This window comes from Pollachius pollachius (assembly GCF_949987615.1).
Source record: "Pollachius pollachius genome assembly, chromosome: 9".
Lineage (NCBI taxonomy): Eukaryota > Metazoa > Chordata > Actinopteri > Gadiformes > Gadidae > Pollachius > Pollachius pollachius.
This window is the reverse complement of record NC_136942.1, coordinates 5,397,152-5,422,664: the sequence shown is the minus strand read 5'-3', so window position 1 is coordinate 5,422,664 and position 25,513 is coordinate 5,397,152. Positions and strand designations below refer to the sequence as shown.

At 47.7% G+C, this 25,513-nt stretch overlaps 1 protein-coding gene across 2 annotated transcripts in view; it reads left to right on the top strand.

Annotated features, from left to right (window-relative positions):
• Positions 1-23,485, top strand: part of mon2 (MON2 homolog, regulator of endosome-to-Golgi trafficking) — a 44,735-nt gene extending 21,250 nt beyond the window's left edge. The window contains exons 13-35 of one of the 2 annotated variants that reach the window (XM_079743409.1): positions 1,953-2,034; positions 2,443-2,624; positions 3,573-3,685; positions 6,182-6,286; positions 6,599-6,679; positions 7,328-7,401; positions 7,779-7,869; positions 8,602-8,703; positions 9,837-9,947; positions 10,968-11,143; positions 11,614-11,776; positions 13,239-13,532; positions 14,155-14,353; positions 14,693-15,357; positions 16,385-16,528; positions 17,822-17,839; positions 18,820-18,948; positions 19,633-19,823; positions 20,087-20,147; positions 20,246-20,369; positions 20,729-20,936; positions 21,395-21,477; positions 22,088-23,485. In XM_079743409.1, coding sequence (XP_079599535.1) covers positions 1,953-2,034; positions 2,443-2,624; positions 3,573-3,685; positions 6,182-6,286; positions 6,599-6,679; positions 7,328-7,401; positions 7,779-7,869; positions 8,602-8,703; positions 9,837-9,947; positions 10,968-11,143; positions 11,614-11,776; positions 13,239-13,532; positions 14,155-14,353; positions 14,693-15,357; positions 16,385-16,528; positions 17,822-17,839; positions 18,820-18,948; positions 19,633-19,823; positions 20,087-20,147; positions 20,246-20,369; positions 20,729-20,936; positions 21,395-21,477; positions 22,088-22,251 — 3,560 coding nt within the window. In that variant the 3' untranslated portion in view covers positions 22,252-23,485. The remainder of the gene's footprint in view (positions 1-1,952; positions 2,035-2,442; positions 2,625-3,572; positions 3,686-6,181; positions 6,287-6,598; positions 6,680-7,327; positions 7,402-7,778; positions 7,870-8,601; positions 8,704-9,836; positions 9,948-10,967; positions 11,144-11,613; positions 11,777-13,238; positions 13,533-14,154; positions 14,354-14,692; positions 15,358-16,384; positions 16,529-17,821; positions 17,840-18,819; positions 18,949-19,632; positions 19,824-20,086; positions 20,148-20,245; positions 20,370-20,728; positions 20,937-21,394; positions 21,478-22,087) is intronic. The other variant, XM_079743410.1, reaches the window with a different exon arrangement.
• The last annotated feature ends 2,028 nt before the right edge of the window (positions 23,486-25,513 follow it).

Genomic DNA, 25,513 nt, shown 5'->3' with positions numbered 1-25,513 from the left:
CCATTTTGTGTTTTAAAAACTTAAAAAATAAGCAAAATCAAACGATAACTTTCTGAGGAAAAACAAAAGAAATCAATTTATTTCTTTTTCTTTTTTTTTCTTTTTCTTTCTCTTTCTTTATTATCTGTATTTAATGTCTGTATTTTGACTTTATTTAATTTCTATTCTGTATGTGAATTATTATTATTATTATTATTGGATCTTGAGCACAGAAATGGTGGGAATAACAATCTCCTTCTCCATTAATAAAGTATTATAGTGTAATCTTAACCATACGCAGCCTTCGCAGTTATTACAAATTTGTTCATATTTTATTCCATTGACATTGCATACATTGTCAGATATTGATGGTATGAATGCATGATGTCTAACTAAGCCACATGATCTGCAAGGATTTTTGAATATGAATAGACCTCTGAAGAATAAGTCCCGCCTCCGAGGCTCTTGGTTCAATGTTTTAAGGGGACATATTATGAAAACAGCACTTTTCCTGGGATTTGGGGTGTTGCTAGCCCTACAGCTCAGCTCCGGGAGTACAATCCCTTTCTCTGGCGCCGAGCTCATCCAGCCGGAGCTGCCGCCGAAGCTTCGGCGGAAGTCGGGAGGAGGAGACATGGAGTAGAAAGGGATTGTACTCCCGGAGCTGAGCTGCCGGACTGCCGCCGAGTTCCCCCAGCCAGGGCTGCTTGTCCGCCGGCTGCTTATCCCCCACTACGAGTCTTTACTTGTGGAAGTACCAGAGACGTCAGACACAGTCTTTATTATTCATAATATCATCCGAGGCGCACATAGCTTTTGGCCGTGATGTTAGATGTATTATATAAATACCCGTATATAATATTATCATTATGTTATATTATATTATACAGATATAGAGCTCCAGGAGTCAGCAAACGGCAACAATCCCTTCTCCTCCATGCTGTCGTTCAGTCTGACAGCTCATTGGTCAATGGGCAGCAGCTCATTTGCATAGCAAATAACAGAGGGGAATAGCGGACGATATTTTTTTTCCTAAAAGCTATTTCCAGCAAACAGCTTTAAAAACATGTTTTCTGGAACTCAAATGCTATGTTTACTTGTTGGGAAAACACCATAATATGTCTCCTTTAAATGTCTATGGAAAATAACATGGGGTTTTGAATGCTCGTACGTGACAAACTCGTGCGGACAAAAGGTGGCGAAGAAGTAAAAGCTGCTCAGGTTTTGAACTACACGCTTTTTCCATCTAGATTCCACTTGGGTTTTGGATTGTCGGGGCTGTTAAAGTAGTTTACTATTATAAATGCTAACTGATCCGCGCAGACTTCATACGTCATACTTGTTAGGGAGGCGGGAGTTGCTCGCAACCATTCTCAACCTAACGTGATTGTCATTTCACGCGTGAACGGATGAGCAGCGTTGGTGCCACGCCCTCCGTAGGCGGGCTCTGGTGCCATTTCGGTGAAGACAAACTATGAAACATTGCCGTTGCGATGCAACCTTGACTGGGAGAGTCGTGACGTCCTAAGTCAGCGCAGATCTGCGTTAGCGTAATGCTTCTTCATAATAGTTAACTACTTTAACGGCACCGACAATCCAAAACCCAAGTGGAATCTAGGTGGAAAAAGTGTGTAGTTCAAAATCTGAGCAGCTTTTACTTCTTCGCCACCTTCAGAGTTTGTCACGTACGATCATTCAAAACCCCCATGTTATTTTCCATAGACATTTAAACATGGAACTAAGAGCCTCGGAGGCGGGACTTATTCTTCGGAGGTCTATTGGAGCACAAGCACTTGTCTGCCCCCCAGTGGCCAAAATTATTCCTGCATTCCTGAACAATGCTCTGTTCCATACTCTGCTCCGTACTACGTCGAATGAAGGAACTGACAATAACGAATGAGTTGCAGCCATTCTTCTGCGGTACGGGCTCACAAAGCCCCATGACCATAACCCCGCTGTCGCATCCATCCCAGGCTGCCAAGAGGTGAGGGAGGAGATGGTCAGTGCCTGCTGGTGCGGCCTGCTGGCGGCCCTGTCTCTCCTGCTGGACGCCAGGTAGCACGCACGCACGCACGCACCCACGCACGCACGCACGCACGCACGCACGCACACACACAGCTTTGAAACGCAACATTAGATTTTATAGGTGTATAGGCAGTAGGAACAGTATAGACCGGTATAAACAGTTAAGGATATATACAGTGCATTAGAAGAGAAGCACTACAGGTATAGATGCAGTATGCACATATTAGTAAATAGGTCGGATATGAGATAGTATAGAGAGTAAATCAATGTGGGTTGTACAAATGCAGTGTGCATGAGTATGCACACACACACACTGCCGATGCCTATGGCCGGTATCACTTAAAAGGTCTCCCCTTCAATTATTTAGTCGTTTGTACCATCAGCTCCATATCTAAGTTACCACATGGTCATTAAGCTTGTACCTTCCGCCTCCCCCAGCACGGACGAGACGGCCACAGAGAACATCCTGAAGGCGGAGCTGACCATGGCGTCGCTGTGCGGCCGCCTTGGGCTGGTGACGCCGCGGGACGCCTTCATAACCGCCATCTGCAAGGCCTCGCTGCCGCCGCACTACGCCCTGACCGTGCTCAACAGCAACACCTCCAGCCTCTACAGCAAAGGTCTGCCCCGATCGCTCTCTCTCTCTCTGTCTCTCTCTGTTTCTCTCTGTCTGTCTGTCTCTGCAAAGGTCTCTCTCTCTCTCTCTCTCTGTCTCTCTCTTGTCTGTCTCTCTTTCTCTGTCACTCTCTTGTCTGTCTGTCTCTCTCTCTCTCTCTCTCTCTCTCTCTCTCTCTCTCTCTCTCTCTCCCCCCACAGCAAAGGTCTGCCTCATTCGTCTCTCTCCCTCTGTCTTTGTCTCTGGGTGTAATTGTCTGTGAATGTGAAGTTCACAACCCATTGGATTAACTTGTATTAAAGAAATGTGGTCTACCCACTACGCTCCAGTGTTAGCCTCTCTATGTAATTAACATTTTGAATCCTACGTCTACTACAGCCTGTTTATATGGAAAACCCCAAGGATAATGAGCCATCATAGGGCACATGATTTACACCTTTTCATCCAAAACACATTTTTTAATTGCTTTTAATTCACACCGGCACACACTTCACATCAATCACTTATGCAAAAAGCTTCTCACACAAACACACTGACACACACACACAGACAAGCGCACATGCACAGACACAGACACACACACAACCACGCACACAACCACAAACACAGACACACCTTCCCTCATTAAACACTTGTATGCCCACTGATTAATGCACGCACACACACACACACACACCATGTAGGTGCTTTAAAGGGAGTACACACAACCTTGTTCTGCATACAAGCCAGAAGAGATGAAGGCCAAATTGGCACTGGGCCTGCGCTGTTTGTTTTCCTTGACCTTAATTAAGCGGACTCCTATCGAATTGTCCTATTCGCGATGCTATGCTCTGTGGATTTTCAAGAGCCTGTAAACATGTGTTTGCAAACCATGCCTTCCTTGTATTGACTGTGTGTGTTTTTGTGTGTGTGTGTGTGTGTGTGTGTGTGTGTGTGTGTGTGGTGATTGCAGCCTACTCCATCCAGGGCCAGACTGTGCAGATCATCAGTCCCTCCAGTGAGTCCCACCAGCAGGTTGTGGCGGTCGGACAACCCCTCACAGCCCAGCCCCAGGGCACCGTGGTGGTGAGCCACACACACACACACACACACACACACACACACACACACACACACACACACACACACACACACACACACACACACACTTAGGCACTCGCACTCATGATGGAAAATGTTCTGTCACATACCTGGATATCATTTTAATTAGCCCAATTTTTATTTTGTTTGGTTGTATGCTCATTTTAAGCGAATGTTAATGTCAAGTAATCAGCCAGTGTCATTGTGAACATGTTATCTCTTCCCATTCTACCCTGGTTAGTGTTTCCTGATGTCGGTTCACCTTAAAATACCCTACATTACATGACAAACTTGACAGACTCTATTCCCATGTCAGCTGGAGTGTACTTCCAGTTGTTGAGTCCTCATATCACAAAGGAGAGTGAGCTAGGGCGGCTAGAGCAGGAAAGTCTTCCTTGACATTGTGGATTGACGGTGTTCCAAGAAGGCAACAGTGAGATGGAGCTTGAGTCGTCATATCACAGAGAAAAGTCAGCTGGTGCAGCTAACCAGCAGATAAGGAATCCCTGAGGTCTTCTGTAGCCAAGCAAAGTCATAAGGATCAATATTTAATACAATATGTAGCGGAAAAGGCTTCCATGAATTTTTTTGAAACGTAAATTCACAGCGAGCTAAAACTTGCCACTGCTAATTTACGCCGTAGAACTTGGAAAAGAGCAACGATTGCCAAACTTTTTCCTTGAAAGGGCTGACTCCTCAAGAAACAGAAACAACTCGTGATAATCATATTCGGGTTCATGTTTTACGTTGTATTCTGCTGTTTGCTGTCATGGTGAATGTCACGATTGCATTCACCCTGTATTTGCGGCTGTGCCTCTATCACGACACCAGGGATTTAGTAAGGTAAATTTACATTGTTTAGAATTCAGTCAGTGCCGTCTTACTTTCTTTTGTTTGGTACAGTTCTTTATTAGTTGCTCGTTTTTATTAGATCTCCTATTTTCATGATATGGCAGCGTGTCTCTGCATATAATTTCCATCCACTGTTGAATAAGCAATGCACAGTGCCATTAAGTTAACAGGAGATAGTTCTTTATTAATCCCAGATGGGTAATTTGGATGTCGCAGCAGAAAGAACAGGATGTAGCAGAATTAAAATTATATAGAGAATAGAACTACAAAGATATACAGAAAATAGCTCCATGCTCACAATGAGAGTGATACAAAAAAAGACCACATTTCTGGATGCAGTCATGGATTTTTCCTCTGTACCACAGCCCAGCTACATTTCAAGCGGTTTTTAAAAGGTCCTCTGGATCTATATATAACAAGGAGAGATCTCCTATAAACAGTGGTACAGTAGAGTCTTCCCCCGTCCCTTTTGGCAAAGCTTTACTCTCAGGAAGTGACCTCTCAGTGCCCGTTTGTTGACCCCATCCCTCTGTTGATCCAACTGAGAAGGCTGTCAATGACTCACAACGTGAGAAACATGAGCTTGTTGGACTGAAGACTCACACATGAGCTGCGAATGGTTAGGTCAGTGGTTCCCAACATTTGATTTCAGGTGTACATTTTCATCAAGACTCTTCGCTGACCACCTCAAAAGCAACCGTTAAAAATAGATAAATGCACGCACAGTTGCTGGGCAAAGAGTGCCAGTGTCCCCTTTATAGACAAATATTACTGCAAGAAGGCCATGGCCAGTGAAAATAAAAAAAGTGGAAATAAAAGTCAGCAACGTTGCTTATGCTCCCAGTGCGTTCATTTAATCAACGCAAATCAACAGAATACACCAATGGAAGACATTTGATCGAATGCGAAAAGTGAACAAATAAATAAAATAATATTAAGCCATAATACTCTATATTTACTGAACAATATTAATACAATATTGTCAATTATCTATATTATTTATAATAATATTACACCTCTTGCCCACTGCACCGTCCGTCAACGGATGACGGAAGGCGTGGCTGACGGACGGGGGAGTAGTCTTTGCAGAGGCGTCCGTCAGCCGAGCCCGAGCATACGCGATCTGATTGGACGACGGATCCGTCTCGGCCTGAAAAGTTGAACATTTTTCAACTTCTTGACGGCGCCGACGGATCCAACGGAACGGATGGATCCACAATGCATTGCGGCTCCGCCCCATTCAAAGTCAACGGGATCCGCCACAAACGGATGCGGTGGACAAGAGGTGTTAGTTTAAATGTGTCCGAGTCGAGAATTCAATCACACCCGCCTCCTGCAGTACCCCTGCGTACCCCCAGCAGTATGTGTACCGCAGGTCGAAAAACCCTGGGTTAGGTAATCTAATGTGGTATCTACCTACTTTGTGTGTTTAATATAAGTCCTCCATAATTTAGAGCAACATTAGTGAAGCAATAGCAGAGCACTTGAAGGGTATCGATTGTGCATTGTGACGTGTCTGCATAGGGATGTACGCCTTGTATTGACTGTGTGTGTGTGTGTGTGTGTGTTTGTGTGTGTGTGTGTGTGTGTGTGTGTGTGTGTGTGTGTGTTTGTGTGTGTGTGTCTCAGCTGACTGCTAAGAACATCCAGTGCATGCGGACATTGCTGAACTTGGCCCACTGTCACGGTGCCGTACTGGGCACCTCCTGGCAGCTGGTGCTGGCCACGCTGCAGGTAACACTCCCATCCGCGGCCTCACCCTCCTCAACACCACACGACGCGCTCCATGCAATGTATTCGCTGTGGTCATTTGGACTAAGGTGCTGTAGGTACGATTTGACGTTTGTTACACGATTGTGTTTTTTAATAATGCATACCCACAACATTAAGTGGCTTGCATAACACCAAACACACTTAAAAGCTGTCTCCAGCAAGTGTGTTGCACCAGCAGTATCATCGCTTTCCTAATGGAGCCGGACCAGCCTTTTTAATGGCGTCTTGGCCCTGCTAACGTCTGCCTCCCTCTTCCCCCCCCCCCCCCGCCAGCACCTGGTGTGGATCCTGGGCCTGAAGCCTGGCCTCGGGGGGGCTCTGAAGCCCGGGCGGGCCGCGGAAGGACCCAGCACTGTGAGTGTCTCCGTCCCACCGCTCTGCATCACTGTGTGTGGGGTGACTGCGGGGTCGGGCCCCAAACCCTTCACCCACCCACACCTGTCGTTAGCCTTACAAACTGTAATGCCACGCCCACCAGGGATTTCATTTATATCATCGTATGGGCCCACGTAGGGCTGTGCAATCAATCAAATTTTGATGCGTTTGTCCCTTTTTGGGACAAACGCACTCCAAACTAATATAATCAAGTTAAAATATTTTTTTGCATTTTTATTTTATTCATGATTTTTTTTATGGAACAGCTGGATACATATTTGTGCATTATTTTCATTGCGAAAAAATTGTGTATTTTTTTAAGGGGAAATCTCAAAGTTCTCTGTTACAAAGTGCTTTTTTTGGAGAGAGATACTGAATAAATGCCTGAAGTTGTCAAACTAAAAAAAAATCGTTTGAATAATCCTGTTTTTAATATTGACCAAAATAATCTTGATGTGTGATTTTTTTTTTTTACATGATCGAGCAGACCTAGTCCCCCGTGTTCCCGTCCAGTGTGTAGAAAAATAAAAAGCTGTGTCGGCACAAGCTGTCCTTTGGCTTGAGGCACGAGTCATGACTGCAGCATACGCACACACCCGTGAACAAACCGTTGCTGTGTTTGCCTAGGTGTTGACCACGGCCGTCATGACGGACCTGCCCATCATCGCCAACGTCCTATCCAGGCTGTTTGAGAGCTCACAGTAAGCCCCGCCCCTTCATGGATAAAGACCAATAGTCACAGCCTTTTCTGTCATACCCTCTTTCTTGACCAATGGTTGAGAGCTGACGGCAGGGGGCGTGTGTTCCTGGGCCAATGGTTTTGGAGCAATGGTTATGGAACCGTTGTTGGGCATGGGCTCTGTTATGTGTGCTTGAACCAGGCGAGGTAGAAAAATATAAATGACCAACATTGTCTGGTGATTTGATGTTGTCTTGTTTCGCATGCCTCGCATGCCTTAAATTTTTTTGGCTTCGGTAAACCTTAAAATCATAAGCTGATCCGGGTTGAACCCAAACATATTGACATCCGCCGGCTCGCTGAGTTCAAGCGGTGTGTTTGTGTGTTTGTGGCTGGCAGGTACCTGGATGACGTGTCCCTGCACCACCTGATCAACGCCCTGTGCTCTCTGTCCGTGGAGGCCATGGAGATGGCCTACGGCAACAACAAGGTTGGCACAACACACCGCAAGCCCTCCCGCTCTCCCGCCCACCCGCCTGCTAATGCTGCTTACAAGAAAAATGAGTCCAAATGGTGTTTTCTGGATGCGTCTAACCACTTAACGCTACTTTGTGTTGTGTGCAAAGATTATACAGTGCTGGGAATAAATGCCATGCTCCCAGAAACCATTAGGCTACAGTGTGATTTGCCCTTTTGGTAAAAGACTTGTTTTTTTTTTTTACTACGTCGCTCACGTTAATGTATCGGATCAATGCAAGATACTGGGGTGATTAATACATACCGCCGTATTGTCCGCGCTTTCCCATCTAACATTCCCCAAAAACTCAAGAAATCCACTAAATCGTCACATTTCTTTGACGTCTCGCACATTCATTTTGTGGATGTTTTTTTTATTAACACATTATTCAAAAACTGATTGAAAAGACATCAGCCTAGTATTGATCTTCTTGTAATGATGTCGTCATGACGTCTTCATGTTAATGACCGTACATCGTAACAGGATGATATAATTGACCCATTTATCTGCAGTCTAACAGTCTATCCTGTGGTGTTGGATGAACTTTGGTTCACTGTTGTGTTTCGCCACAGCAGTACACTAGATGCACGCCTGCAGCACAGATGTACACTGCCAGCATTCCGCCAGAGAGAGGTCAGGGACCTTCGTATATATGTATTTATTTATTTGTCTATTCGCATTCTGTGTTTTTCCTGTTTGCCTCAGGAGCCCTCGCTGTTTGCGGTGGCGAAGCTGCTGGAGACGGGATTGGTCAACATGGATCGCATCGAGATCCTGTGGAGGCCTCTGACCGGCCACCTTCTAGAGGTAAAGCCTCTCTCTCTCTCTCTCTCTCTCTCTCTCTCTCTCTCTCTCTCTCTCTCTCTCTCTCTCTCTCTCTCTTTCTCTTTCTCTTTCTCTTTCTCTCTCTTTCTCTTTCTCTCTCTCTCTCTCTTCTTTCTCAGTCCCTGTTTCCGTCTCCGTCTCCCTGATGGTGTAATTTTGCCAAACATTATGTTTTCTTACTTGTATACTTTCTTAATTGTGCTATTGGTAGTCCGAAACAGTTTATAATGCCATAAAAGTATGGCTTTATTTGACAACTGGTGCTTATGACCAAACCGGGCCTTTCAAACCAAATTACAAATGTTAATTTGTATATCTGTTTGTCTTGTCTAATTGTCTGACATAATGCTCTGGTCATCTTGTACTTGATTAATGTTGGTCTTCATCTACAGACCAACTCCCTCCGTTATGAAAGGTTGAATGTGTTTCACAAGTTAAATGTGATAAAGTATTTTCTTCATCTTCTCTCCTCTTTCCTGCTTCCCATGTGTTTTACAGAAGGTAAGCTGGGGTCCTCTCCTGGACAATAAACTACTGCCCTCGTGCTCTCTCTCGTGCTCTATCTCTTTCGCTCTCTTGCTCTCCCTCGCTATCTCTCGCTCTGAATGTCTAAGTTCTTCAAGTTGAAGTTTTCAAGTCTAAGTTCAAGTTTCAAGTTCATCCTCCTGCCACTCAACCCCTTACCATGTTGAAAGTTTTGTGTTTTTCATACTCTGTATCTTCTTGGCTCAGAGGCTTTGACCACATCTTGACCTGATCTCTTAAAATGAACACTATAGCCTGGGACCGTAGATGCACTACAGCTACAATGACCTCCCTCACACCAACACATTGAGTCCTACCCATTGCAAAAATAATGATACTGACACTGGCCAGCAATGGATTGACTTGGTACCTGTTGGCTACTCTTGGTGAGAAACCTACAATACGTTTACTTTAAACAGTTATTGACTTGCACATCGATATCAACAGTGGTGGTATGGCTGCAGGCAAGCCAAGACAAACAGAAAAGACGATTATTTTGTCTTCAGAGCATCGGAGCTCTTTCATGCTCTTCGGAGCATAAAAACTCAAATACATCATTCAGATGTGAACCAGCAGGTTTGTGTGTGTAGGTCTGCCAGCACCCTAACTCCAGGATGAGGGAATGGGGGGCGGAGGCCCTAACGGCGCTCATCAAGGCAGGACTGGCCTACAAACACGACCCGCCGCTGACACACAACCAGGTCAGTTCGTCCACACACTCGCACTTCCGACAGGTCATTGGCGGAAAGCTCCCCCTTGATGCAACAGGAACGCAAACATTTAAGGGGCTGTTGGTACGATTTGGGTGTTTTAAAGGGAAGGTTGGAAGAGGGCAATATTGTTGAACTAAACAATCAAAACAAGGCCCCTTTAATAAGAAATCAAGATACTGTTATATGTCTACGAGTAAGACCATGAATCATACTTTAAAGTAAAGGCGTGGTAGAATAAACGGATCCATTTCATCCCACGGAGAACCACAATATGCTTAGCTGAATGTACTTCTCTCGGTATACAAAAGAAACCTAATAAATGCTGATCCTGGGTCCACGAGAGCTTTATTCGCTTCTTTAGAAATTATTCCTCGACAAAAAGGAAAAGTAATGTTTCACCCGGCAGTGCAGGTTTTCTCTCGGCACACTCTCATATCGATCTAGCTCTTTCAGCTGCCAATTGAGTTGCATTTCATCCGAGTTCTCCAAAGAGCCTTGAACGCTCACCTGCCTAGATCCATAGCCGACTCGGGCAGGGTTATGGTCCGCAGTGCTTTTAAGACCATGGATTTGTATTGGGACTGGGGTAGCGTTCAACACGTTCTGAATCTGTACTTTCAACAGCTCTTCTTCTTGGCTCCTGTCCGTCTCTCTTAGACCGAAAAACAAAACGCATTCATCTTATTTTTGTCTTCTTGTTCGTGAGACAACCAAATATGTGCATGTCCGTACATTTATTTTTAACAAAATATAATTTTGTAAAAAAAAAGATTTTGCATGAATTTCATTGCATAAACTAATTTAATCGTGGTTGTATACTTTTTCGGAAGCGTCAAGAACTTACATTGTTTTTGCACTAGGTTGATGACCATTGCCTCTTTCAATCTCACCGTGCATAATCAATACTGGCCCCTGTTGGGTTCTTCAGCCTCAAACCACACCCATCCATGACATCATTTCCCGCCCTTCTTCCTCCAACGTTTTCCCCCTCCTTCCCCGCCACCCCAGCGGGTGCAGCTGCTGCTGCTCAGCCCCTTGAAGGAGTTGTCCAACGTGCTGCATGCCGACATCAGGCAGAAGCAGCTGGAGAGCGTGCTGCAGATCCTCCAGAGCCAGGGGGACAGCCTGGGGCCCGGCTGGCCCTTGGTCCTCGGGGTCATAGGGGCCATCCGCAACGACCAGGGGTGAGTGCGGTTAGCGTGTGGAGGGGGGATCAGTGCGGATTCTGGGAGGGGAGGGATGGCGGAGAAAACCGACCAGACCAGTGGTCTCTTTTAATATGGGGACATTTTAAAGGTGCGTGTACCTACATTATGTGTTGGAGCTTCACCGTGTGTTGGGAAGTGGCTCCGCAGTCTTTTTGTTTTGTCACCAATACATGTGGAAGCTTCATGGTGGCTCTCGTCATTGGCCAGATATTTCCGTTGTGTAAATTTTAAATGATGTTCATGCCATTACTGCTCACATTGAGCTACAAAAGCTAACTTGTATCGAATGATGAATAGACCCGCAGACTAGATGATTGTCAACGGTTTTTGCTTCAGAAAAGGAGACAAGTCTGCGTTTTCTATCGCTAATGTATGAGGCAATACACACGTTTCGCACCGGCACCATAACCGCTACGTTCTCCCTTGGTTCGCCCTCCCCTACGCAGGGAGTCCTTGATCAGAACAGCCTTCCAGTGCCTCCAGTTGGTGGTGACAGACTTCCTACCCACAATGCCTTGCACGTGCCTCCAGATCGTGGTGGACGTGGCCGGCAGCTTCGGCCTGCAGAACCAGGAGCTCAACATCAGCCTGACGTCCATCGGGCTGCTGGTGAGATGAGAGCGATGAAGAGGGAACATGTGAATGCTAGGGGTAGCCGAGAAAACACAGATCTTGTCGTAGTAGTAGAAGAAGAAATAGAGGTGTTTACGGGAGGTAAAGCCAACTGAATGGTTTTGGTTGAATTCCCTGTTCTCTCATTGGAAATTGAGCAAGCTAGGAGTGAGCAAGATACCCTTAACCCCTAGACTGGGTACCCCCAGCCTATTCTGCCGGCGATTTGAATTCGCCCTGCAGAAGTGTCTGGAGAAGAGCAATACAATTCCTTCTGCTTCCGATACGCTTTTGCGGGAGCCAATCACCAAGCTGGCTTTTCCCCCTGGCACGCTATTGGCTGGTTTAACACAATGACGACATGGAAGCGACGACAAGCAGCAAACGGTGAACAGAGTCATTTGAACTAGGCGCGTCGATCACGCCTCGCTGAAGAAAATGACAGCAGCTTCCCCCAACCAACGTGCAATCTACGATTGAGCTTGGTCTGGAAATAGGCAGGCTACTAAACCCTTACTACTCCTGAAGGACACATATCATGTATCATTCTGTAGAGGCAAACTCCTGCTGAATCACAAAAACCGACAATATATTTTCCACAGTGGTCAGGGGTTGAAAACTAATAGCGCCTGAAATGTGTTCCATCATCAACTTTGCTATGATTCCTGTGGTTCAAATGGTTGCCTGGGAGATGACCTACTGTAGGGCTTACACCGCTTTCGTGAACCTGCCTGGATGGTCAAAATGATTTGTTTGGTGGTTTATTGCAAAATTTGACGAACGAACGCACTATGGCAAAGATAATGTTCCTAGTGGCGATTTTATTCTTTTAGGATTGTTACTTGTGAGCAGGCCAATACATTTTTCTCCCAACACCGAGCCAGTATTGGTTCATTCAATGTTTTTAAACACCTTTTAAGCAGTCTTGCTGCCAAATCAATGTTGCATAATTCACAGCGCACTGGTTAATTATCCTGGCATTCACCATAGATATTTCATACAAATACTGCACAGTATTGAAGACGTGCGAGACCCGTTATCGACCTTTGGTCTCATTGCTTTCCTTTTATTCACAACCCATGTGAGATTACATTATGGTAATAAGATAGCGATGCTGCCTGAGGCCTTTCTCCAACCCCTTGCTTCAACGAATACCTCTCTTTTTCTAAATGAGTGTTTTTTGAACTCAGAGATGCGCGTTGTGTATTGAGCCGGTCGAGGGTTAGGCGTCTCGCTCAGAGACGCCCACAAGTGAGGCTGCGGATATGGGGGGGGATCAAACCTAAAACCTTTCCGGGGCCTTAGGGAGTCAAACTCCCTAAGCTTCTACTAGGAAACCACCCCAAACCACCCCGCCTCCTGTCATGTGAACATTGCGTACGGATGTCTGCGGCTCCCTTTAAAATCTGCTTCTTTTCGGTTTATTTTCCTCCGTCGTCTCTCCCGTCCGCCTCCGCAGTGGAACATCTCGGACTACTTCTTCCAGCGGGGGGAGGCCATCACCCTGGACCTGGAGCGGGAGGAGGCGGCGGTGCAGAAGCAGGCCCGGGAGCGCGGCGAGACCCTCGACCGGCCCTTCCACCCGGCGCCGCCCTTCGACTGCCTGTGGTTGTGTCTGTACGCCAAGCTGGGCGAGCTTTGCGTGGACCTGCGGCCCGCCGTGCGCAAGAGCGCCGGCCAGACGCTGTTCTCCACCATCGCGGCGCACGGCACGCTGCTGCAGCAGGCCACCTGGCACGTGGTGGTGTGGAAGGTAAGGCCGCGCCTGGACCTCCGCCCACCTCCTCCATTTCGTCGTTGTCGAGGGTTTTGGTTTCAAAACGTTATCGTCGACCCGAAGACGGAAGACGCATGTCTTCCGTCTTCGGGTCGACGATAACGTTTTGAAACCAAAACCGTGTTTGTATCGAGTCGGATTGTATCGATCCGACTCGATACAAACACAAAGGGGGATGACGATAACGTTCTGAAACCGTGACAAACAAGACAATGAACACAAAACGATTACAACAACACGGCAAACTCGGACAACAATTGACCGGTGAACCGTTAAATGGTAAATGGACTGCATTTATATAGCGCATTTTTTCGAACCAGTGGCCACCCAAAGCGCTGAAAAGTATCGCCTGACATTCACCCATTCATGCACGCAGTCACACACCGACGGCGGCATCAGCCATGCAAGGCGACAGCCAGCTCGTCGGGAGCAGTCAGCGTGGGGTTCCTTGCTCAGGGACACCTCGACACTCACGCAACGCTACTGCCGCCCGTTAAAAACAACGTTTGGTGGACAGTCAACGGATCGTGGCCTTAGGGTTTCCCGGTGACCGTGTTGTGTTCTACCGGCTCGTCAACTCTGAAACTGCGTCTCGCAGGTGCTGTTCCACCTCTTGGACTGCGTCAGGCGCTCCTCCACCACCGCCGACAAGGAGAAGATCGAGTCCGGGGGTGGGAACATACTCATCCACCACTCACGAGACACGGCGGAGAAGCAGTGGGCGGAGACCTGGGTGCTGACGCTGGCGGGCGTGGCGCGCATCTTCAACACCAAGAGATACCTGCTGCAGCAGCTCGGTGAGTGTGGTCGCCCAGGGTCTTATCTTAGCAGGGGGCTTCATCTGGTGAAGATGATATGGCGTGTATACTGTTGCTTATAGGAAGGTCACTTGCCTATTAGGAAAAATATCTTGGATGTTGAAGAAGCAGGGTGCCTATCTGGGGAAAGGTTTGTTGATATTTGTGAGGCTAACTCACAAATATCTAAAGTTATATTCCTGACATTTCCTCCTCTAACAATCGAGCAAATAATCGAGCAAAATGGATCGCATTGAACTCTGCACAGCGGGCGCCACTACGGCACACACGTTCTGTATTCTGATCCCTCTCTCTCGTTCGTTCTCTCTCTCCCTCCAGGAGACTTCTTCAAGGCCTGGGAGGTTCTGCTGGACCACATCCAGTCGGCCGCCCTCAGCAAGAACAACGAGGTCTCCCTGGCGGCCCTCAAGAGCTTCCAGGAGATCCTGCAGATCGTCACGCCCGTCCGAGACTCGGACCGGCCCATGGACGCCCTGGCCTCCCTGGGGGTGCCCCCCGTGCTCATCGACCCCCTCTCCGCCTCCGGCCCGGGCAGACCCCTGGTGCGCTCCGACTCGCTGGTGGAGCGGCTGACGCGCTACAACGGCGCCGACCCGCAGGCCCCGCCCCCCGGCGAGGAGTCTGCGCTGGAGGACTCGGCGCTGTGGTGGTCGGCGTGGAACACCTGGTTCCGGACGGGCACGGACAGCACGCGGCCCCCGCCCGCCGCCGGCGCCGCCGCCGTGGCCCCCCCGGAGAAGCACTCGTTCGTGCCCAGCCAGCCCTTCCTCACGGCCCTGGTCCAGATCTTCCCGGCGCTCTACCAGCACATCAAGGCGGGCTTCAGCATGGACGACCTGCGCAAGCTGGGGGTGATCCTGCACGGGGCCGTGTCGGTGCCCATCAGCAGCGACGCCTCGCCCTTCATCCTGCCCTCCTACACCGAGGCCGTGCTCACCAGCCTGCAGGAGGCCGTGCTCACCGCACTGGACGTCCTGCAGAAGGTAACCGGGGGGGCCCTGGGGTTCCCTTCGTCTTCACGGGGGCCCCCCAAGATGAATTCCTTTTCGGTATCCCTCCCTCCCTCGGAGGGGGCCGATGTCCATTTGATGTGAGACCACCTTCCCATGCTGATACTAACCCTACTGTTTTATTTGCTTGAATTATTTTCATAACTTGAGTATTAGTTATTGGTATGAACAGGCTTGAGCCTCCCACCACTCGACCACATGGTCGCACAGCGATCCCTTCTAGTGCACTGGCCAGAGCAATTAAAATGACTTTCACGTGTCTCGGGTTGGGGCTGTACCTGTGCTATGGGAGGAGCGGCGTCAGGGTTGCAACGCGTTCACTGAATGTCTGAATCTCAGTGAAGATGGAATTCGGTGAAGGCGCACCTCACGTCACCGCGACGCAGTTTTTTAAAACATGACAGGAGTGCGTGAGGTAAATTAGCTGTTTAATGGACTTCAGTGCTGAATAATTCCTCACTCAGGAGATTTGTGGCAGTCAGTGCTCCGCTGAAGTAGGGGGCCACTTGCACTTCAACTGAACAAAACACGACGTCCTTTTATCACAGAATTACTGTTTTCATCATTAGACATTTCTAGTGATGGACTTTCATTGATTCATATTAATCAATTTGATCATAAGAGTGCAAGCCTGCCCCGTTTGGATTGTGTTCATTCCTTCATTGTTTCTCTCTCTCTTATCTCTCTCTATCTCTCTCTCTACCTTTCCCTCTCACTCTCGTGCCTCTCTCACTCTCTCTTGCTCGCTCTTCCGCTCTCTCTGCACTCTCTCTTGCTCACTCCCTCGCTCTGTACTCATCTCTCTTGCTCTTTCTCTCTCTTTCTCTTTTTCTGGCATGCTCTCGCTCTCCCTCTATCTCTCCCCCCCTCTGTATCTTGCTCTCTGCCCCCCTCTTTGTCTCGCTCTCTGCCTCTCTCTCACTCTCTCTGCCTCTCTCTTTTTTCCGTGTCTCTCTCTCTCTCTCTCTCTCTCTCTCTCTGTCGCTCCCCCCTGCTGCAGGCCATCTGCGTGGGCCCTGAGAGCCTGCAGGTCATGTACCCGGCCATCTTCCAGCAGCTCCTGCTCTTCGTGGAGTTCTCCTGCAAGCCGCCCCAGTACGGCAAGATGGAGACCAAGCACGTGGCCAATGCCAAATACAACCAGGTAGGGGGGGCTGGGAACTCAGTGGGGGGGCCCCCAGGGACCGGGAAGGGGAATAAGACACTTCCTGTTGAGCCCATCCCTCTCCCTCTCTCTCCCTCTCTCCCTCTCCCCCTCTCCCCTGACTGTCTATTTCCGTCTATGTACTCTGTGTGTGAGTCATGGTCCTTCTCCGTCCAGCTTATCGCTAAAGAAAACAACGTACCTCCGGTTCGCCGGTCAAGGCATCGCGTGCGTGCACATTCCTGCCCACCCACCCGCCCGCCCACACACACATAGAGCACACCGCCGAAGGGCTGGGCACTATCTGGGAGACACGAGATCTAGTAGATGTACGGTCTCTCCTTCTGATCCTTGGCAGAGGGCCCTGACGGCGTGCCTTCAGATCACCACTCATGTTACGGACTTCCTTTCGACACCGTTCTGTAGCTGTTCCAAATGCCAGCAAGATGTACCTGTTTGAGTCATTAAGCTGATGCTTTTATCCCGAGCTACTCGCACTGAATTATAGCAACGTGTCATTAAGGAACCAGTAGGGGTGAGGCATACTGCGCACGGAGGCCTACAGGGGAGACTGTGGATGTTTGTCAAGTGTCTTCGCTTCAAACACAAAAGAGAGGAACATCATTTCGTTTCCACAGGGAGGGAGCAGGGTTTCTCGAGTTTGATTGCCTTATTCATTAGAAAACTGAATATCTTCAATCAAATTCTCTTCCATTGTTACTTCAACTTAGAAGCCTTTCCTCGTCTTGGGCGTTCAAAGTTGTTTTTTTACCTCCCTCATTGTTCTCCAAAGAGAACAGAACTTCCCATTTGTGTTTTTTTTATTTGATGTATTTATTAATTTGTTTTTATGAACAAGTGTCTCTTCCAGCAGCTTCAGGGCTGACCTCAGCTCTGTCTTGGCTCTACCTTTAACCACTTGATGTGCTTGAAAGCAAACGAATGCTAGCGCTATACATGCTCCCGAGGACCCCCGTCCCGTTTGCCTCGGAGCCATGTAGGCCATGTAGGCCAGTTATCAATCACAAGCAGACCCTTCACCGTGTGGACATGTGTTGGTTTGAGAGTGCGTACAGCAGGTTTACCCAAAGCGCTCGGATAAAGTCCAAAACAAGCCAAACAGATGTTCCTGGTCGCTGGCTCCATCCGACAGTTACTCCTCAATGTGTTCCAGACCCATCCATCCCAGACCATAACCCCCCATTGCACATCTTCACTGTTTAATGGAGGTCTTCTCTCGTTTTGTGTTTCTCTGGGACTGACTCGCGGGACGATTTGAAATCATTTTAATAGATCCAACTGTTCGCTCCGGTGAGTTCCACCACATGACACAGCCCCCCAAACCCCCCCCCCCCCCCCCCCATCTCTCTATTAGTATTGACCTACCACTAATCGCTCTGTGTGGTCGCCTAGCTATATCTACCTTGCTACCCTCCCTGGGTAAGGGTTTGTTTCACTGCATGGTAGGCTTCTGTTTTTGTATGTCTCGCCTACATTGCTCACCCACTCACAGATACTAGTTTACCTCGGCTGCCGCCAAGCCGATGATGCGTTTCCTGTTCCTGTGCACAGCTACACGTGTCCGGTGCTTTCCCCTCCTGTCTTAATTTTGGTTGCGTTTGGGTGGTGTCACATGTGCCCATTTTGTTCTGTTGTGTTCTCGTTAGGGATGGGCGATAATGACCAGATGTAAATTAGGGTTGCTTGTTTTTATTGTTTGCAGCGGTGACTTATTCTGATTATGAGTAATGCATCCTAGATTTATCACACAGTAATGTTTTGCTAAACTACATATGGTTGAATCCAAATTCCCCCTTTTTTAAAGCACATGAACATCCATGAAGTCCTTTTTTGCTCTGATATCATAGCTTCCATTTGTTCTTATATATAGTAAGATTTCCTATCAGTGGGATGTTTTCAAAACATGTGAGATGGGTCGTATTTCACCAGTCCCATGTCCAGTGTCCCATGGTTATCATGATGATGAGCGTAATCCTTTCCTATCGCCCAGCCCTAATGGTCATGCTTAAAGACACACTTTATAACAGTGGGTTGTTGTAGCCATTGTTGCATTCATAATCATTATATAGCGGCAACAAATAACTAAATGAAATTGATCCTGTGCAAATAAAAGTAGTTATCTGTAAGCGCCAGAGCTCTGCCCAGCCAGAGTGTGTCTTTTACTGCTGCTTTGAATGTGGGCTTTGACTTATAGCGAGAGATGAACTAACTCTCCTCCTCTGTTTGGGTTGCCCTCCGTAACCGCTGATGTCTCCTGCTGCCTTCTGCAGGCGGAATGGGTGGCCTTAAACTACGTGCCCTTCGCCGAGCGATCCTTGGAGGTGGTGGTGGACCTGTACCAGAAGACCGCCTGCCACAAGGCCGTCATTAGCGAGAAGGTTCTGCAGAACATCGTCAAGGTATCGTTCTGGTTCAAGTTTGTTTATTTGTCAAATGCACAATATAACAGGCAAGCAGTCCTAGCTGGCAATGACATTCTTGTGTCCCAAGCTCTCCTTAACATGTCCTCCGTAATCTCGAACTGAATGTGGAAATCTCTGAACTATAAGGCATGGAATGATTATTTTGTCTTTTGGTCTTTTACAATGTTGCTCTTCCATTGGCTCCATGGGCTGCTAACGGAGCCATTGCTTAGCATCAACCATCCTGCCTATATCATCTGATAAGCAGTAAGCCTTAAGGCTTCTTCCGCCTGAGCTGCCATGTGCACTGTGGCTTGCTATATCATACTCTAAACTGAATGGTGTCTTATGTTGAATGTATCGCCCGGGTTTTACAGTGTCGGCTCTTCCGTCCTAACCTCTTCTAATGCATTGACATTGAGAGTGAATACTTTAGTGGTGCTCTTAGACGCGGCTGCAGGAAAGCAGCAGGCTTCCCAGAACCGTAAAGTAGGATGCCTCAAAGTGTTCTGATAGGTAAACGGTAGAAGGTGAAATAGAGAGCAATTGAGTTAAAATGAAACCTTTCCGAGTGTTGGCTAACCCTCAACTGAGGAGAAAGTTTACCTTTTATTGACTCAAATATATGCAACATTGTACGCTCACTCTCTCTCTTCCTCTTCTTATGTGAACCATGCGCAGACCCTGAGGATCCCCCTGGGATTGAAGTACTCCTGCCCGTCGGAGACCACCTGGCAGCTGGCCGTCTCGTCCCTGCTCAAGGTGCTGTCCATCGGGCTGCCGGTCGCACGCCAGCACTCCTTATCCGGGAAGTTTGACACCATGTGGCCGGAGCTGGCCCACGCCTTCGAAGACTTCCTGTTCACCAAAAGGTGTGTTTCTCCTCCCGCGCGACCCCGCGGACGGAGTGTTTTTAGACAGAGGGGCAGGGTGGGCTTCTAGGGGCGAGGGTCAGCAGAAGGGGTTGTGGGTTTGAGGCCAAGGGTCACAGTCTACCTGTAAACCCGTAACCTACTTCTTAGTGAAATTAATGCTTACTCTGGGTAAAAAAGTAAACGGTAATTCTAGAATACTTGAAGGGGATGTTTGGAGCAGCTTGGTGATGGCTCTTGTGCATGTGTCGGTCCTTCTACAGCACCCCTCCGGATAACTTATCCATCCAGGAGTTCCAGAAGAACGAAGCCATCGACGTAGAGGTAAGGACCCTTACTACTGTGACCCGGTTCAGCACCTCTTGCTACGCTGGTGCCGGCGTTGATTCTGATGCCCTCTCCGCCGTCTCTGCTTCTGCCAGGTAGTGCAGCTGATCAGCACGGAAGTGCTGCCCTTCGCTAACTTCATCCCCAAAGACTTTGTGGGCCAGATCATGACCATGCTCAACAAGGGCTCTATCCACTCACAGTCCTCCTCCTTCACGGGTAAGGGAACGGCGCTCCTCGCGGTACCGTATGACATGTAGCTCACTATAGCCTTAAGGCTCAGTTATGGTTCCACGTCGACGCAACGCAACGTCCACGCAGACGCTTCGACGCAGTCCCAAACCTGTTTTGGTTCTGCGTCGGGTTTTAGTGAGCGGACCAATCACAGCCCTTGCTGCTGCGTCGCCTCGACGCAAGGTTAACATTTTTTTGGAGGCGCACATCAGGCTCTTGCGATGATGCAAGGAGGGTCCGCCAGGACGTAACGGGTCCGTGCAGCCCCCTTGCGTTGCGTCAACGCGGAACCAAAACTCCCCCTTGAATTATCTCACGCTAAAGCTCAGAGGTCCCTCTTGCAGAGGCGGAGATCGACGTGCGGATGCGGGAGGAGTTCTCCAAGGTGTGCTTCGAGACGCTGCTGCAGTTCTCCTTCAGCAACAAGGTGTCCACCCCCCAGGAGGGCTACATCTCCCGCATGGCCCTCTCCGTGCTCCTCAAAAGGTCCCAGGACGTGCTGCACCGCTACGTGGAAGACGAGAGGCTCAGCGGCCGTTGCCCCCTGCCCAGGTATGGCTTGGTCCATCCCACCCCCCCGATTTATCTGTAAGTGACGTATCCTCGCTATGAACCGCTCGCTACTCTGGGTAATGTAGTCCAGAGTACACTGGCTCCCAGCAAGGGGACCAGGTGGGTCGTGGATTGGCCACAATAAGCGTGGTTAGAAATGTTGTTTATTAGAAGCATACATTCCCATTCTGTTTTGCGGCATCGTCGGTATGCTTAAATTATGAAAAGGGGATACGATATTGAAGAGCGAAGACGTGGAGAATGTTATTCATGCATTCTGACATGGTAATGAGATAATGTGTTTGTATTGTTTGTTTATGATTTGAAAACCCAGTGACAAATTCACAGGAGTCTAAGGAATTTCTAAATGCATTTCTTTGGTTATTTTTTATCTGGGACCTGCTGTTCTGTGTTGGGCTCACAGTGGTGCTTTCCGTCCGTCTGTCTGTTCTTTTCAGGCAACAGGTGACCGAGATAATCTTTGTCTTGAAGGCGATCAGCACTTTGATGGATTCACTGAAAAAGACCCAGCCGGAAAACGGTGAGTTTGAAATTGCCCGTTGAATTAGGTTGATGTGGAGAACGGGTAGAGGCGACAGAGAAAGAGAGCGAGAGATTTGAAAAATTCAATTTCAGATAAATATGCCATCGCACAATGGGAACTGATTTTCAAAATGCTTTTTATTTGTGAAAGCCTATTCGTGTTTATTTACCCAATAAGGTCGATGGCCTGATGGGAAATTTTCAATAACCAAAAAAAACTCAACAAAGAAATATAGTTTTGAACCGTCCTTGAACGAATCTTTTCTGTCCTAAACAAAGGAAGAGGAAAAAAAACACCACAATCCCATATGCTCAAGTCGATTTTATCAAGGAAATGTTTTGATTGCTTTCGATTCACAATTCATGTTCTCCTCCTCCGTCTCTTCCTCCTCCCGCCATTCTCTCCCCCTTCCGTCACCTCCTCCTCCCCCTTCCTTCTCCTCCTCCTCCCCTTTCCTTCTCCTCCTCCTCTCCCCCTTCCTTCACCTCCTCCTCCTCCCCCTTCCTTCTCCTCCTCCTCCCCTTTCCTTCTCCTCCTCCTCTCCCCCTTCCTTCACCTCCTCCTTCACCTCCACCTCCTGCTCCTCCTCTGTGTGCCTGGCCTCCAGTGGACGGGGGTATGTGGGCCCAGGTGATCGCCCTGTACCCCACCCTGGTGGAGTGCATCCCCTGCTCCTCGTCTGAGGTGGGCCTGGCCCTGAAGGAGGCCCTCGGGCCCTTTAAAGACTTTATGCAGCCCCCCGTCTCCAGAATTCACAACGGGGAGTCCTGACCAGGCTAGCCCGGCTTTTCTACCCCGTGGGCGGGCGCTGGTTGGCGTTTCTGCTTCCTTTTCTACAGCGGAGCATTCATGAATGTCTTTCTTGACCCGATCCCACACTGGCTCATGCGCTCTTACACACACCCACACAGGTACACATACATACAGACACGCACGCACGCGCGTGCGTACACACCCATACACGCGTACACACACATACGCACACACGTACACACACACACACATACAGGTACAAACACATTCACTCACACACACAAACATTTGTGTGCACACATACACACACATACAGGTATACACGCGCACACACACAGGTATACACGCACGTGCACACACACACACACACACAGGTATACATAAATACACACACACACAAACACAGAAACACAAACTACCCACATCATGTGGACAGACTCTGAATCCGAAGTGACCCGCGGTCATGTCAGACGTGAAGCCTGCTCGTACCGCACTGACATCTGACGACTTGATCTACTAAAACACAGAGGACGCCGCCTCTCTCGCTCCAACGCTCACACCGAGGAAAGAAACTCACTCCAGCAAACCCGAGCCATGGTGACAGAAACAAGAGAAACGCAATGTCCTCTGGAGAATTGTTTTATTTTTTCCTAACTGAGGAAACTATGTACAGTGTGTGGCGTGGTGGTCATGATGTAATTAAATTAAAACAAAAATAATAATGATAATAATAATGATACTTGGGCTTTACTGACTGAACAGACTTTTGCACCATTTTCAACCATGTGGGATTTATGCAAGAGAAAAAGCAGTGTTTACTGTCACATTCCATGTCATCATTGGTCAGCCATTGGAGGAAGGGATGTTCTTGTCTGCGTAAAATAAATGGGACAGTCCTACGAACAACTCGCCATGTTTGCTTGATTGTGAACTATTGCTCTTTGTTTGGCTCTGATGTTTTGCATACATAGACACATCCAAAGTGTTTTTATTATTGCAATTGATATTATCAATGGAAAATGCAGTTGTTTAAAAAGAAATCTCATGAATGGAGCAATTAATAGTTTGGCAGTGTTCGTTTGCAGAGGGTATTCACTAATGGATTTATCCTATGGTTGTTTGTACGATGAATTGCAAACTGACGTGTTACAATAACACTGATATTCATTTCATCCGAGAAAGATAATGAAGGTGAATCAACATCCAAACACTGTGAACAATATACAACATTTCAGTAGTACGGCACAATATTGCACCATCTTATTAAATAAAAGAAATAAAAAATATATATATATGCATGCATTATTGGATCTTTTTTACAATTGCTCTGGAGAAAAATATTTGTACCTTTCCCATGTAATCACCACTGAGGTTAGGATTTAAACTCAGTGGATTCCCAGTATTACAGGTATGCGTGCCGCGGAGCTCTCGTCATACAAAAATATAATTCACCATTGGATTTTCTACAGGCATCATTTTCAAGCTGGACATACGGTAGTATAACGAAGCCAAAGGCGGGCGTGGATGCCGTTGTCTTTCAGGTCATGTGAGGGAAAGGACCGCGGGTTGTCTGGGTGAGCTGGGGAAAACGGTGAGAGGAGGAGGAGAAAGAGGGAGGTCTGCTTTGGGCGGGGTTTCCTCTCGTCTAGTATTTCAAGTCTGCTCTCTGAAGAAGGGGAAGAATCTGGTGCAAGGACTTGTGGGAATGTTGGTGTTATATCGGAGCTGAAGCCGAAGTCATTTTATGTTGAGGGATTTTTTTCTTTTTTGTGCATTTCTTGCGTTCTCTCGATGATTTCTCTTCTCGCGTCCCGAATCCTGCGGTGGACCATGTACTGGCTGAGGTAGTAGTTTGTGCTGTTGGTTGGGTTGAGACACTGCCCGCTATGGAGATGACTGCGCAAGCTACTGCCTTGCCAGTGCTGGTGTTGTACTACAACTGAAGAATGTTATGCGCGTTGCAGGTAACCCTAGCACATAGTATTCCCGAGGTTTAAAACTCATCTATATGGAAAAATACATTTTTTTTGTTGAATTCGCTTTTTAATCTGCCTTTTCCTGTACAGTAAGGTATCGAGTCGACCGTTAAACAGCAGCATTTGTAACTGTTCCATGTGTCATCAAATAAAATTGTTTTTTATTCATTGGAAAAGCTTGTCTTATGTATGCAACTTTGGTGACCACATTGCATGACACGATGGACGATCTTTGCAGACTCGACTTTGAGTTGGTTTGATTTTTGCTTCGGATCATGTTGAATACTCTTTCATAATGGAGCGAAAAAATAAACCTTTATTTTCAGTAATGGAATGCAACTAGTTTTTAAACATTCTTGTTTAAGTCGATAGAAGTAACGTGCCAACGGACGGCGCATCGAACCAATGTACATCGTTTTTACTCAATCAGGCATGGCGGGTTTAGTAGAAAGCATGTAGGTCATTGGGGTATTTCTTAGGGTAAGAGAGGATCGTGAATTGTAACGTTATCCCGGTCTACCGCAACGCAATTTCCGGGCTGTTACTTGCCATGTACACCTACGCCAGGTTACCGTTCCCGGAGCAAGAAGAATTATATCTTGACGAGAATGTAAACGAGAAGAGAATAAATATGTAGTTTCTACAAATATAAATTCAAAACGTATGACGGAAATGGGTCTCACTCCTTCTCGCGCCGTTAAACCCACGTAATCGATTGTCCCGCCCTCTCTCTAGCCAATAACGAGCATCCCGTTCCAGGCGTTTCGTCGTGATCCGAGAACGCCTGGGAACGAGGTTAGCTGTTGCTATAGAGAAGTGACGTGGCCAGGCCACTGTTGCCCTGTAGCATGCAGTGCTCCCATCTGCTTTCATACACACGAGTCCTCTCCTTACCGTGGCCTTTGTTCATCCACAGTTCACAGCGCACACAGGGAGGACAGAACGTGCTTTGTGCCACCTATAGGCCTATGTCCGGGTAATGGCTCCTACCCGGACATGTTAAAAGCGCCCACATACTTCAGGATGTTTGCTGCCCAAGGGCATTTAAAAAAAAAAAGTACATTCTCTATAGAAAGTATAAAATATACTCACACGCACACCATTAGGAAGCATGGTTGTCTCCTCTGCAGTTATAAATGCCTACCACGAATGTAGCCCCTTTTTACACAAGGAGGCTTCTGCTACTACTAACACACTCCATCGGTCCAATCGATATTCTAGATATTTCTCATTCTTATTATCTATTTCATTACAGTCCTACACTTTTATTTGATTTTATTTGATAAGATTGGAGGGGGGGCGGT